We start from the raw sequence: 14,456 nt of genomic DNA, 5'->3' as shown, positions 1-14,456 counted from the left end.
TGTGTAATTCTTCTAAACATATTTCCATATTCATTAAGCTGTGCAAGAAAAATCAGATCAAAAGGAAAAAAAATACGAGAAAAACAAGCAAATGACAAAAAGGTGAAAATACTATGCTTTGATCCATATTTAATCTCCATAGTTCTCTCTTGGGTGCAGATGGCTCTCTCCCAAGTCTATTGGAATTGCCTTGAATCACCATATTGTTGAAAACAGCCAAGTCCATCAGAGTTGATCATAATATAATTTTGTTGTTACTGTATACAATGTTCTCTTGGGTTCTGTTCATTTCACTCAGCATCAGTTCATGTAAGGAAGGAGGCCTTTTCTAGATGGTAGAAGGAAGAAGGCAAAGAATTTTGCAGATTGATTCAGCCTCAGAGATGGACAGTGGGGAGGAAAATCTGACATTTAAAAGTACTTAAAACAGTGTATCTGCAGTGGTTTCTGGCTTTTGTTTCTTTTCTATGTGCACATGAAATTGCTTCTGATCAGCATCACCATCAGTGGGGAATGGGAACTGTCTTTACCATATTTGTATTTTGGCCTTCTGTATGAAGTTAGAATTCTGCCATAGATAGGCTTTCTGAGTAAATTTTCTAAGTAATTCTCCTGTCTGTCACTAGCAGCATATTCATTAATCTGCTCATTTTTCAAATGTTTTTAATGCTTTCATTTCTTTTCTGGTTCTTTTCTCTACTACCCTCATGTCAATTGTAAGAGTGGGTCTTCTTCGTTTCCTCTGGGCCTTCTTATTGACTGTGGCCAGTCTCTTCTTTTTCCTTGAGATATAATTTACAGGAGTTTTATAATTCTCATTTTGGGGATTTATGTCTTGTTTATCCCTGGTAACCTCTTAGTTCCTTTTCATGGGAGTCTTTTCTTATTTCCTTCTTCTACCCTTACCTTACAACTTGGTTGTTGGACTAAGAACTCTGCAATTTTAGAGAGAACTTTACAGTCCTAAATTGTTTAGGTCTGTGTTATGTTGGATTCTGCTGCTAAGTTCTGTGGCTGTTGGGTCCTTCTTCAAGTATCATAGGGGTGCTGCTACAAATGTTCAGTGGGCACTAAGTAGTCTTATGTTAGAAGCAGAACGACCATTGTCCTTATTTTGTTTCCAGATCCAGATCCTGGTTTTGGTCTAGGTAACACAACTGCAGATTTGCCTTGGGTAGAACTCCAGAAAAAGGTTTTACACCTTCTCCAGACTTAAGAAATGTGCTCTGAATAAATGAATGAATCTGTTGTTCAGTGATTTTTCAGTCATGTCTGACTCCTCCTGACCCCATTTGTGGTTTTCTTGACAAAGTTATTGGAGTAGTTGGCCATTTCCTTCTCCAGCTTATTTTACAGGTAAGGAAACTGAGGCAAAGGGTTAAGTGACTTGTCCAGGGTCACTCAGCTAGTATCTAAGATCAGAGTTGAACTCAGGTCCTCCTCACTCTAGACCTACTGCTCTATCCACTGGGCCACCCACCTGGCCCAGATGGATGAACAGTGTGAGGAACATTTTTGTGGTGTAAGACTGTATTTGTGTAACCTTGGGCAGTCCATTTATTATGATTCCTGTCCTCCCTGCAAAACTGAGCTTTAGTCCTTTCTGTCCTTTCATTCTTCTTATAAAGCTGAGGTGAAGATTAAATTAAAAGCTAAATTTAAAGGGTGACTGTGAAGTTCTTCAGAACCACAAAGTGCCAGGAGAACAGTGACAAGTGAGAGGTATTATTTTAAAACATCACCTGATTCTTTTGGGTGCTCCCATCCTGTTGGCCTCCAGAAGTTTATAATTCTCTTAATCTGATTTCTTCTTCATCTTATCTGAAACCACTTTCTACTTTTATATGTGTAGTCACAATCATACTCTTTAATTTGTATTATATTGATCAGGGGACACATTTATCTACTCCCTGTACTATTGTGTGAGGTCCCTGAGGACAGAAACCCTATTATGATTCTCTCTCAATCAATTAATAAGCCTTTACTAAGTGCCTGCCTTGCATCAGGCACCGTGCTAGGCACTGGGAATACAAGTATGAAGAAGGAGTCCCTGAATGTAACAGGGAAGCAATGCTTACATGTAGCAGATTCAATATAAGGTGAACAGATATAAATCCGTGTGCAGGAGTTAGGAAATACAAATTCATCTGCAAGGAAAGACCCTTAGAGTTGGAGTGATTCACAGAGAAAGTTGTTAAGGGGCAGACTGCCCTGCCCTGATTATGCCAGTTGTAGGGAGTCATCTCCTCTAGAGAATACTGAGATGTCAGAGAAAGCTTAGTCACTGATAGATTTTATTAGGATAAATTGGGATTTTACTCAGATGTGGTCAGTTGTCCTGGGTCACAGCAGGACAAAGTAGCCTCATGGATTACCACACCAACCCCAAGCCATATCAGTTATCATATAGAAACAGAACAAAGAAGGCATGGCCTTACAGGGAAGTTTCCTCTGGAATAGTTGGAGCTTCTTTTGCTCTTTACTTTTATTTATGGTATATCCGTTTTTCTGTGGAGTCATAGGTCATATTCCCATTCTGGCCTAACAGGGGTGATACTTGACCTGTATCCTGAACTTGGTAAGTTGGAGGTAAAGAGGGAGGCATTTTAGGAATGTGGGATTACCAGGACAAAGACACAAAGATGGGAAATGTCCTCTGTGAGAAATAGAGAAGGAAAACACCGTTTTGTTTGGATCCTAGAGCACAGGAGGGAAGTCATGTCCTTGGAGGTTAGAAAGACAAATTGGGAACAAGTTGTGTTGGGCTTTAAAAACTAAACTGAAGAGTTTAAATGTTTTTAATCAATGTGCATTTATTAAGCACTACTATGTACCAAGCGCCATATTAAGCTCTGAGAATATAATGGAAGGCTTAGCATGATGCTTTGATATTTATTCTAGAGATAATAAATAGTAGATTGATTTGGGGGAGAAGGAGGGAGTTTGATTCCTATCAAGGATTAGCACATGGAAGACAGGATCAGCTCTTCCCTTAAGGAAGATTATTTTGTCAGCAGGGTATGAGTTATTTTGTCAGTGGATGTAGGAAACTTGATACAGAAGACTAGTTTAAGAGACTGCTATCGATATGTAGTTGACAGGTAATGAAACATTGAGCTAAAAGAGCAGCTGTCAGTTCCAATGATCTTGTGATGAAGAGAGCCATCTATATACCCAGAGAGAGGACTGTGGGAACTGAGTGCAGATTACAATATAACATTTTCACTCTTTTTGTTGTTGGTTGCTTGCATTTTGTTTTCTTTCTCATTTTTTTCCTTTTTGATCTGTTTTTTCTTGTATAAATATGTATGCATATTTATATATACATATATTGTATAAATTAATTTTATAAATATGTATACATATATTGGATTTAACATATATTGGATTACCATCTAGAGGAAGGAATGGGGGAAGAGGGAGAAATTTGTAACACAAAGTTCTGCAAGGTTCAATGTTGAAAAATTATCCATGCACATGTTTTGAAAATAAAAAGCTTTAATAAAAAAAAATTCATTGGAAGGATAGTATTCAAGTGTGAGATCAGAATTTTATTCTCACCTAATAGTTAGTGACATAAGCCTTTTCTGTCCTTTATCCTGTGGATTTGGTTAGAGCTCATTGCTATATAGTTGATTATGTTATCAATAAACGAATTACACCCCCCAAAAAAAATAAAATCGTGGCTATGTATGTGAGCGGAGAGAAGACATCAGACATCAGAGATGTCCTAAAAACAAAAACAACAAAATATGTGGTAATTGATTGTATAGGCAGAGTAAGAAGAGTATGAAGTGTCTAGGATGATGTCAAGAGGATGAACTTGAGATACTTGAAGAATGGTGGGGCCTTCAACAAAAACAGTGTGGTCAGGAAGAAGGGGATCTTGGTGGGGAAGACCCTGCATTCTGTTTGGGACAGCTGGTCATGCTGAATTTAAGATGTCTATAAGGCATAGGTGGTAATGATGGCACAGGACTGAAACTCACAGGAGAAAAGAGCCACACACACATACAAATGGACATATAAAACACCTCTGTGTGTGTATGTGATCTGTAATATAAGGATAATAATAGTACTGTCTCTCAGCATTGTTGGAAGGATTGAATGAGAAAACTGTAAAGTGCTAATTTAACACAGTGTCTGTTATATAATAAGTACTTTATAAATATTAGTTATATATTATTATTATTATATTAATAGAAATTATATTAAATTCAGGAGAATTGATGAGGTTTCCAGGAAAGAGAGAATGTAGCAGGAAAAGTAAAGGGAAAGGGAGGAGAGAGGAGGGGAAAAAAGGAAGGAGAAAGAGGCTACAAAAGTACATAGCTATTACGAGGAATTTTTCTGAGAAAAGATAGCTTGAACAGATTGCAGGGGTTCATAAAGGTTTTAGGGGAGCATAAGGGAAATGAATATATTTAAAGGCATTAGGGGAAGAACCAGTCAACAGAGAAAGATGAAAGATTAGGGATGGGGGGTGACGAAAGGGACAATCTGGAAAAGATAAGAAAAAAATGGGATCACAGGCCCATGTACAAGTGTTAGGTATTATTAGCCTTGGCAGGGAAAATTGCATGAATAAGAGATGATATCAAATGATTATGAGATGAAGAGAATGGAAAAAGAGGGAGTTTGATACTTATTGCAAGAATTAGGATATAGAAGATAATAAATATTTGTCAATTAGGTGAATATAAGACTTCATTTGAATCTATATTAAGCACTATCCTTTTGAAACTTTAGAAACACAAAAGTTTTGAAACAGTGGCTAAATTGACACATTATTTAGTTTAATGATGGCACAAAGCCATCTAATAATGCTTTAATAGTTAATGCTTTAAATAGAACTCCTGGTTATTGTTGCCAGTAGCTCTCCCACCTTGTCAGCAACCCTTAGATTCTTTCTGTTTCTGTACAGTCAGGTCTCTCACTCCATGAGGTAAGGTGGGACGTGATTCTGCTTATATTTGTGAAGAAAGTTATTGAACAAGGAACCAGAAGCCTCTTAAAAGTGATCTGAAAACCTGCCAACTTGCTTCATCAGCCAATTTTTGTTCAGCTTTTTGATGTTCTTTGAAGACATTTAATGGGGGTGAATGTAGAAATGACAGTGAGGAAGGATTTTTTTTTTTTGCAAAGTAAAGAGTTTCTACAAGAAAAAAAATGATCTTAGAATATAAGTGCATATGCTATAGTACTTATGTACAACAGTGGTTTAAAATTTATTTCATGTTCTTGTTTTAAAAATGCTTATATCTGTGGTTTCCACTGACAGTGTGGAAATCCCCACCAGTGTGGATCAGCAACTCTTCTGTTGTTGAGTGCCTTATATGATAAAAAAAAAAAATACCTAAGGAAAGTCTTCCTTTTAGTCTTTATACACATGGCCACATATACACGAAAGAAATTTCCCAGATCTTTCACTGTCAGGGCATGGGATTCCATATGTGAAGTTTAGAGAGACAGCAGATAAATAAATGAGAGCATCATCAGTAAAGAATTAATAGTTGAATCCATGGGAGTTGATGAAATGACCAAGTAACTTAGAATAAAGGGAAAAGAGAAGGGAGTCCAGTTTGGAGCCATGAGGGGTGATCTGGAGCAGGATCCAGCAAAAGAGGCAGAGAAGGAATAGTCAGAGAAGAGAAAAAGGGAGGAGAGAAAGAGATAGCAAGGAGAAGATGGGGATTGAAGTGTCAAAAGCCAAAGAGAAGTCAAAAAGGAGAAAAGGTCGTTAGATTTGGCAAACTGAGAGATTGTTAACTTTGGAAAAAGCAGTTGCAATGGAATGAGAAGTTCAGAAGCCACTGAAGAAAGTTTAGAAGTGAAGTAGAAACAACTATGGTAGTTAGCTTTCTCATGAAGTCTAGCCACAAGAGAGACATAAGCTGATAGTGGAGATGGATGGATCAAGCCTTGTTTTACTCAGGATGAAGGAAATACAGACATATTTGTAGGTTCCAAGGAAGCATCCCTAGACAAGTAGAGATTGAAGGTAGGTGACAATAGGAATAACAGGGGACAATCTGCTGTGGAAGACAGGATGGAATGGGATCACTCTCACACAGAAGGGTTTGCCTTGGCAAAGAGATGGGCCATTTCATCATACAAGACAGGAGAAGAAAAAAAGTGGCAGAGGCATCTGAGTGATGGGAGATGGAGGAGACAGGAGAGAAGGGAGCTCCAGGCCAATGGCCTCCATTTTTAAGTGAAATATGAGGCAAGGTTCTCTGCTATGAGGTTTTGGTAGGGGGAACCTTGGGAGGTTTGAGGGATCAAGTGGCTAGATGGCCCAGTGAAGCTGGGTCAGTAAGACTCATCTATTCAAATCTGGCCCCAATACTTACTAGTTGTGTGACCCTGGGCAAGTCACTTATCTCTATTTACCTCAGTTTTCTCATGTGTAAAATGAGATGGAGAAGGAAATGACAAACCATCCAAGAAAACCCCAAACGGGGTCATGAAGAGTCATTCACAACCCAAAAACAACAATGACAAAAGGTTTGGAATAGCTGCTGTGGAAAATGGAAGAGTGCTTAGCATTGCCAAGCAGCAGTGAGAACCCCATGGAAACTGTGTAACACACTTGTAGTGGATCCAGGCACACGGTTTTCTGATTTTCTCCAATTTCCTTCAACAGTATATGTGTATGATGGAGTGATCCAAGGCTGAGTCTTAGCAGGGCAAACTTGGTGATCCAATAAGGGAACAAGGAGGTCAAGAGAAGGGGACAGTGAGGAGTTTTAGTTCACCAAGGGGCCAAAATGAAATGAGAAGATAGCCACTGAAGGAGTGATGACCTGGGAAAGAACTGAAGGCTAGAAGGCAGTGGAAGTCCTGGTGAGGATAAGAAGCAGGTTTTGGCGAGGGAAAAGGGGGAATGACAAAGAGATTGTCATCAAATAAGAGAATTTCAGGGATTGTAAACTTAGAATTGGTGCATTTGTGGGTGATGGCAAGATCATGGATCTGACCATTTTATAGCTAAACTAGGGTGGAAGAAGAGGTCATGGGAAATGATAAAATGATACTGACCTAGGAGGTGAGGTACTCATGAGTCACTGAATTTCTCTGTTATATGTAAAACGAGGAGGATTGAACTAAATTATTTCCAGAGTGGTTTCTAAGATTTAAAATCACAGTTCCTCACTTTCTTTCACATTCTTGTTTTAGGTGATATCCTTGCTGCTGTAAACGATGTGGATGTGACCTCAGAGAACATAGAGAGAGTTTTATCTTGCATTCCAGGCCCTATGCAGGTACTGTCCATTGTCTTATTTTGAATGTTTAACATGTAATACATTCTATATTTGGATTTTTACTTTAAAGATATATAGATACCAAAAAGGCTGATTTATTTATTCCCTTTACATTCTGATCTTTTGTGCTCTAGAAGTTTTAAATTTTAATTTAATTAAATTTGCGATTTGAATAACATGATTCCCTTTTTGTTGGAGGTAGTAGAAAAAGAAATGGGACATTATTAGAATTCTTCTAGATTCTCTATGTCACTTTCCCACCAGGCTTCCTTCTATTCCCTTAGGTGATGCAGTGGATAGAGCATAGGCCCTGGAGTCAGAAGGACCTGAGTAAAAATCCAGCCTCAAACACTTGATACTTACTAGTTGTTTAATCCTTAGGAAAGTCACTTAACCCTTCTTGCCTCCTTCCCCCCAAAAATGTTTCAAGGTCCCTCTTTTATTCCTTGCATTTTGGGGGGGATGGGAACAACACTAATGTTAGCTTGTCCCTCCCCCCAATAATACATGAAAAACATAATCCTTATAGCAAATAAATATAATCAAGCAAAAGAGATAAATATTTTTGCTGTGTCTCAACTGTACCTTCATTCTGCATCTTGAATCATGACCTCTTTTCACAACATACTTCATCATCAATCCTGGTTGGATTTCTGGTTGGTACATTACATTGGTCAAAATGTTTAAGTCTTTCAGAGTTTTTTGTTATTTCAGTTTTGCTGTTATTATAAATTGTTCTCCTAGTTTTGTTCACTTCACTATACATTTTTTTTGTTCTGAAACCATCATTCTGATCATTTTTATATCACAATAATTTACCATTACATTAATAGGCATACATTCAGCCATTCTCCAATTGATGGGCTTCCCCTTATTTATTGGCCCTTTGCCACCAAAAAAAAAAAAAACAAACAAACAAACAAAAAAAAAAAAAAACAAAAAAAACAGGCAGAGATCCTTGAGAACAGATACCTAAGAATAAGACAATATAGGTAAATAGCTTTGTAGACATTGATGTTTCATTTCACAGAGGAGGAAGCAGCCCCAGAAATGGGAGTGGACTTGCACATCATCCAGGTTGAGCCAGGATTAAAACCCATGCTTTCTGACTCTTAAATCTCCATTATCTTACAACGTATACCTAAATAAGAAAATATATTTTAAAAGTTTGCTGAATGTTGTTATAATTTTTTTTAAAAGTCATTCTTTAGGGAGACAAGGCTGTGTAATGGAAAGAGCACTTGACTCTTTAGGGCGTCAGAAGATGTCGTCCTAGTCTTGTCCTTGGCTATCTGTGAACTTGGACAATTCCCTTAACAAATATTTAGTAAAAGCTATGAAACTCTGTGTTGTGCTCTGGGAAAGATAATTGAGACAAAGGAAAGATTCCTGTGTTCTTGGAGAGTAGGTGACCCATATACAGGAAACTGTCTTAAAATGTATATCTGATTGTATGAGAGATGAATCATCGGGTGCATCAGGGGATTAAGACAATGAGATAAGGGTGGAAAGATAGAATGCTATCTGCTTGGTGGGGCCTCAATGTCTCGCCAAGGAGTTTAAACTTTATTAGGTAGGTGATAAGGGCCATTATACATGTTTCAAGCACAAAAATGAGGCAATCAGATCTTATGTATGGTGACAGTGATATGAAGGATGGATTGTAGTGGAAAGCAAATGGAGGCTATTAAATAATTTAGGGAGGGCATAGTGGTGCAGTGGATAGAGTGCTAGGCCTGGAGTCATGAAGACCTAAGTTCAAATCCAACCTCAGACACTTACTGTGTGGCCCTGGACAAATCACTTAACCCTGTTTGCCTCAGTTTTCTCATTTGTTGAAATGAACTGGAGAAGCAAATGGTAAAACCACTCCAGTATCTTTGCCAAGAAAACCCCAAAGAGATCAGAACTAGTCGGACAGAGATGAAAAAATCTTTAAACAATAGCAACGTGTTAATGAGGTCTTCTACACAGGTAGTATTGGGAGTACAGAGGAGGGATCAGCTGAAAAAAGAATTCAAATTCAAATACCAAGAAAGAACCATAGTCATACAAATCTTAGGAGAACAGAGAATATAATATACAAAAAGCTAAAGATAAATTATTACAACCAAGAACAATTTGCCCTTCAAGACTTGAGTATAACCTTACGGGGGAATAATAGATCTTTATGAGAAAGAGAGAACTTGTAAGCGTTCCTGATTTAAAAGCCTATGCTAAGAAGAAACTGTGAGATGCAAACACAGGGACAAGAGAAACCTTGCTAAGTGAACAAATGGATGGGGCTTTATAGTGATGCAGTAATTCTCTTCTCATAAAAGTAAAAGAATCAAAATTCATTTTAGAATCTAAGTGTCTTCAGGAGCTTAAAGGAAGAGGGTGGGGGAAGGTGGCTTATTTTTTATAATCAAGCACACTAGAAGACTATTTAGACATGGAGAAAGAAGTAAGTTCAATACCATTTTCACCTCACCTCTTGAATTAAGACCCAAGAAAATTGAACACAAACACACTTACAGACAAAGAATTTTGTATATAAATTTTGTGAATTCAGAAGACAACAAACGGGGACAGGGACAGGAGAGGAGAGTAGCATTATAGTTATTGTCTCATTTTATCCTCATATTACAAATAAGGAAATTGAGGCTAAGTGATTGGCCTAGGGTCACACAGTTGAAGTCAGTTCCATCCCCCTATCCACTGTGCCACCTAGAAAAATAAAAGATAAAAAGTTAAGGATCAATCCAACCATTCTGGAGAGTAATTTGGAACTATGTATGGCCAAAGGGCTATAAAACTGTGCATACCCTTTGACCCAGTAGTGTCTTTACTGGGTCTATAGCCTAAGGAATTCATAAAGGATGGAAAGGGACCCCACATATGTAAAAATGTTTGTAGCAGCTCCTTTTGTGGTAGTAAACAGTTGGAAAATGAGTGGATGCCCAACAGTTGGGGAATAGTTGTATTAAATGGTGTATATAAAAAAATTAATGTATAAGAAAAATAATTAAAACAATTTTTTAAAAGTTAAGGATCAGAATCTGGTCAAAGAAACAGTGGAACAGAAACAAATCATTCCTCTTTAATCAGTATCTTCTTTGTGACGAGAGGTGAGAAACCAAGAAAAATGCATGAGTGAATACTATAGCAAAAAAATATACAATTAATAATGGGATAAATTCGTCCATAAAATAGAAAAGGATAGCAAAATGGATTAGAAAACAGAACCCAACAAAAAACGCACTTGAAACATAAAGGTTCACATAGAGTTAAAGTAAGGAAAATGTATCATGCCTTGGATGAACTCAGAAAAATACAGGTAGAAATCATGATCTTGACATGACAACAGTAAAAATAGGGTTAAAAGAAATAAACAGGCAAACTACAATGTGCTTAAAGATACCAAAGACAATGAAATAATATCAGCATTTAATACATATGCATTAATTGACAGCATGTATTTAAAAGAAATTTTAATTGAATTGTAGGGAAAATAGACAGCAGATAGTTGGAGACTTCATTGAACACTTTTCAGACTTAGGTAAGTCTAATAGAAAGATACAAAGAAATTAAGAATTTGTGAAAAGTTAGTTATGATTTACCTTAGCAATACTGAATGGGAATTAAAAAGAGCATATATCTTTTCCATTTTTGCATGGCATCCTTACAAAAAAGATGACCACATGCTATGGCAGGAAAATCTTATAAGCAGATGCAAAAAACCCAAAATATTCAACATATTTTTTATTTACCACAACACAAAGAAAATTATTATCAATAAAACACATATAAAGAATGGATTTAAACTTAAGGGACTAAATACTTTAATCCTAAAGAATTAGTGGAGCAAAAAAAACCAATAAATAATTTTATTTTTTAAAATGACAATGAGAAATCCAAGATGGCAGATTAGGGCAGCGACCCAGCTGAATTCTCCAAACATTCCCTTCCAAACAACTTTAAAATAACTAAACTCAAATCAAATTTTGGAGTGGCCAACCCAACAAAAAGTCAAAATGAGACATTTTTAGGAGCACTGGGGGGTTAATCCCGTGAGCAGAGACCCTGGTCACAGTTCCAAAGCAGAGAGAAGTGCTAGTCTCTGTGACTTCAATAAAGACCAGAGCAGAGACTAAGAGACTAGTGACTATACCTGTCCCAGAATCACACTGACTTGGAAGCACCAGAAACCTGCAGACCCTCAGAAATAGCTTTGAAAACAGCAGCAAGAAAAAAACTTAAAGCTTGGCACAATGTCCACTCAGGCAAACAGAACTTAACTTTAACCTAAAGTTCAAAATCCCAAAACAAAAATGTGCAAACAACCACAAATAAGAGAATTTAACCATAAAAAGATAATATGGTGGCAGGGAAGATTAAGATATAAACTCAGATATAGCCATATAAGAACAGCTACCAAAAAACCTCATAGAAAAATGCTATTTGGATCCAAACCCAATAAGAATTCTTAGAAAAGTTAAAGAAATATATAATTTTTAAGAACTTTATCATTATTAGGGCAATTAGAAGGAGTTTATGCTGATAGAGGGCATAGGTATAAATTGATTATGTTGGAATTCTCTCCCCAAAAAATGAAGGGATAAGAAAAGAGAAATAGAATGAGGAAACTTCTCACATGAAAAAAAAAAGCACACAAAGAAGCGCTTTCACAGTAATGGAGGAAATTTGGGGTGAGGCAATATTTGAACCTACTCTCATTAGAATTGGTTCAAAGAAGGAAAATTATATACACACTCAGTTGTATAAAGAAATGTAATTTACCCAGTTGGAAAATAGGAGAGAAGAAAATAAAAACAAGTTGGGATGACAAGAGGGAGGGTGAGGTTAAGAGAGGCAGTGTTTAGAAGCAAAATAGACTTTTAAGGAGGGATAGGAATAAAAAAAAAGAGAGGAAATAAGAAAGAGAAGAAAGTGGTATGGAGGGAAATACACAGAAATCATAACTGTGAATGTGAATGGATTGAGGTCACTCATAAAATAGAAGCAGATAGACTGGATTAGAAACCAGAAGCCAACAATGTGTTGTTTACAAGAGACATACTTGAAACAGAAAAACACAAAGAATTAAAAATAAAGAATTAGAGTAAATCTGATATGCTACAGCTGAAATGAAAAAGGTAGGGGTAACAATAATAATCTCAAACAAAGCAAAGCAAAGATATATCTAATTAAAAGATTAGGGAAATTACATTTTGCTAAAAGTAACCATAGACTATGAAGTCTATCAAAATTTTTTATAACAAGTTTCTCCTAAAGGCCTCATCTTTTAAATATATACTGAGTGCAGAACTGATTCAAATTTCTAAAAATGAGAATCATTCTCCAATTGTAAATTGTCAAAGGATATAAACAGGCAGTTTTCAGAAGAAGAAATCAAAATTATCTAGCCATATGGAAAAAAAATGCTCCAAATTACTATTGACCAGAGAAATTAAAAATTAAAATAATTTTTGAGGTAAATGCTTTCAGAATGACAAATGCTGGAGAGAATAGGAGAAAAATAAGTATATTAATGAACCCTTAGTGAAGAAGTTAATTGGTCCAAACAGTCTGGAGAACAATTTGGGATTATACCTAAAGGACTGTGAAACTATGTATATCCTTTGACTCAGTAATAACATTAGAGATCTATATCCCAAAGAAATCAAAGAAAAAAAAAAAGGAACTACATGAACAAACACATTTATAACAGCTTTTTGTGGTAGCAAAAAATGGGAAATTGAGGGGATGCTCATCAATTGGGAAATGGCTGAACAAGTTATAGCATATGATTATTATAGAATACTATTATGCTATGAGAAATGACAAGGGGAGTTTCAGAAAAACCTGATAAGACTTATATGAGTAAAGAACTGAAAGATCATTATTCACAATAAAAACAATGAAAGATCATTATACACAGTAAAAACAATGTTGAAATGATGATCAAGTAAAAGAGTTGGCTATTCTGATTAATATAGTGATTCAAGACAATTCCAAAGTTTCATGAAAAAATTCTCTCTACTTCTAAAAAAAGAGAACAAATGAACTCTGGATGCAAATTGAAGTATGACTTCCTTACTTTCTTTTTCTTTTTCTTTTTTTGCTTTAAAAAAAAGTATGGCTACTAGGGAAATATATTTCATATGGATAATCGATATCATATTACTTGCTTTCTCAGTGGATATGGGAAGGTATGGGAAGGAGGGAGAGAATTTGGAACTCAAAATTTAAAAAGAAAAGAGTATTTGAAATAAATAATAAATTAATGTATTCAAAGAAAAGAAAATGACAATAAGACAACATATAGAAACTTTCAGGATACAGTCAAAGTAGTCCTTAGGGAGAAATTTTTATCTCTAAACACTTTCATTAACACAAGAAAGAACAAATCATTGACACCAGTGTAGTAGATGGATTGAAGGAAGAAGGAGGCACATGGAGAGCACAAGGGTAATTAGAGTGAGTAAGTGAGGTGGAAGTATGCTGATCCTTAGGGAATAAAACTAGGCGGAATAACCCTGAAGTCCACCAGAGAGTTTTCAGCACAGGCTTCACCTGCCCAGCCTGCTGCATTGCTGTGTCAGAGGAGGTATCTAGCATTCCATTTTGTGACATATATAAGCAAGGAAGTGCTATTTCCCAAGACTGGCTTAAAATAAACCTCGTGGTGGTGGAGGCTTAGGGTAGAACTTAATGAGGAAGCAGGAAAGGTTGCCTAGAACAAAGGAGGCTGGGTATATTCGGTCCCTACCTGCCTGTTACCAGTTATGAGCAGAGTTTGGGTAGGTTATGGCCCATGAGCCTCAGAAAACCAAAGATGACATGCCTCTGCCAATTGGTGGCCTTGTTGTTTTTAGGACATCTGGAATCCAAGTGGACAGGCAGGCAGAAGTGTTCCTGACCAGTCCAGAAACCAAGGGAGAAAGGAAAAATACTCTATCTCAGAAGCCTAGCAAAAAAGTGGGACAGAGGACATGGAACCCACTCTGTTTCTTGTCACTCCAAAAAACAAAAAAACAAAAAACAAAACTACCCAACAACCCAGTTATAAATATTTTGGTATACAATACATCCTTTTCCTCTTTCTTTAATCGTCTTAGGTTAGTCCTTGCAGTAGTCTCTGTGCACAGTTCAGGGACTTTAGGGGTATAGATTCAGATTGTTTTCTAGAAGGCTTGGACCACTTCA

General features: G+C 36.6%; 1 protein-coding gene across 2 annotated transcripts in view; it reads left to right on the top strand.

Annotated features, from left to right (window-relative positions):
• INTU (inturned planar cell polarity protein) overlaps nt 1-14,456 on the top strand; it is a 90,603-nt gene that overhangs the window by 18,363 nt on the left and 57,784 nt on the right. For both annotated transcript variants that reach the window (XM_031944083.1, XM_023505625.2), the window contains exon 3: nt 7,180-7,265. In XM_031944083.1, coding sequence (XP_031799943.1) covers nt 7,180-7,265 — 86 coding nt within the window. The remainder of the gene's footprint in view (nt 1-7,179; nt 7,266-14,456) is intronic.

The sequence above is a fragment of the Sarcophilus harrisii genome, chromosome 6, assembly GCF_902635505.1.
Source record: "Sarcophilus harrisii chromosome 6, mSarHar1.11, whole genome shotgun sequence".
NCBI classification, from domain to species: domain Eukaryota; kingdom Metazoa; phylum Chordata; class Mammalia; order Dasyuromorphia; family Dasyuridae; genus Sarcophilus; species Sarcophilus harrisii.
The sequence above is the reverse complement of the archived record's forward strand: the minus strand, read 5'-3'. Positions and strand labels throughout refer to the sequence as shown.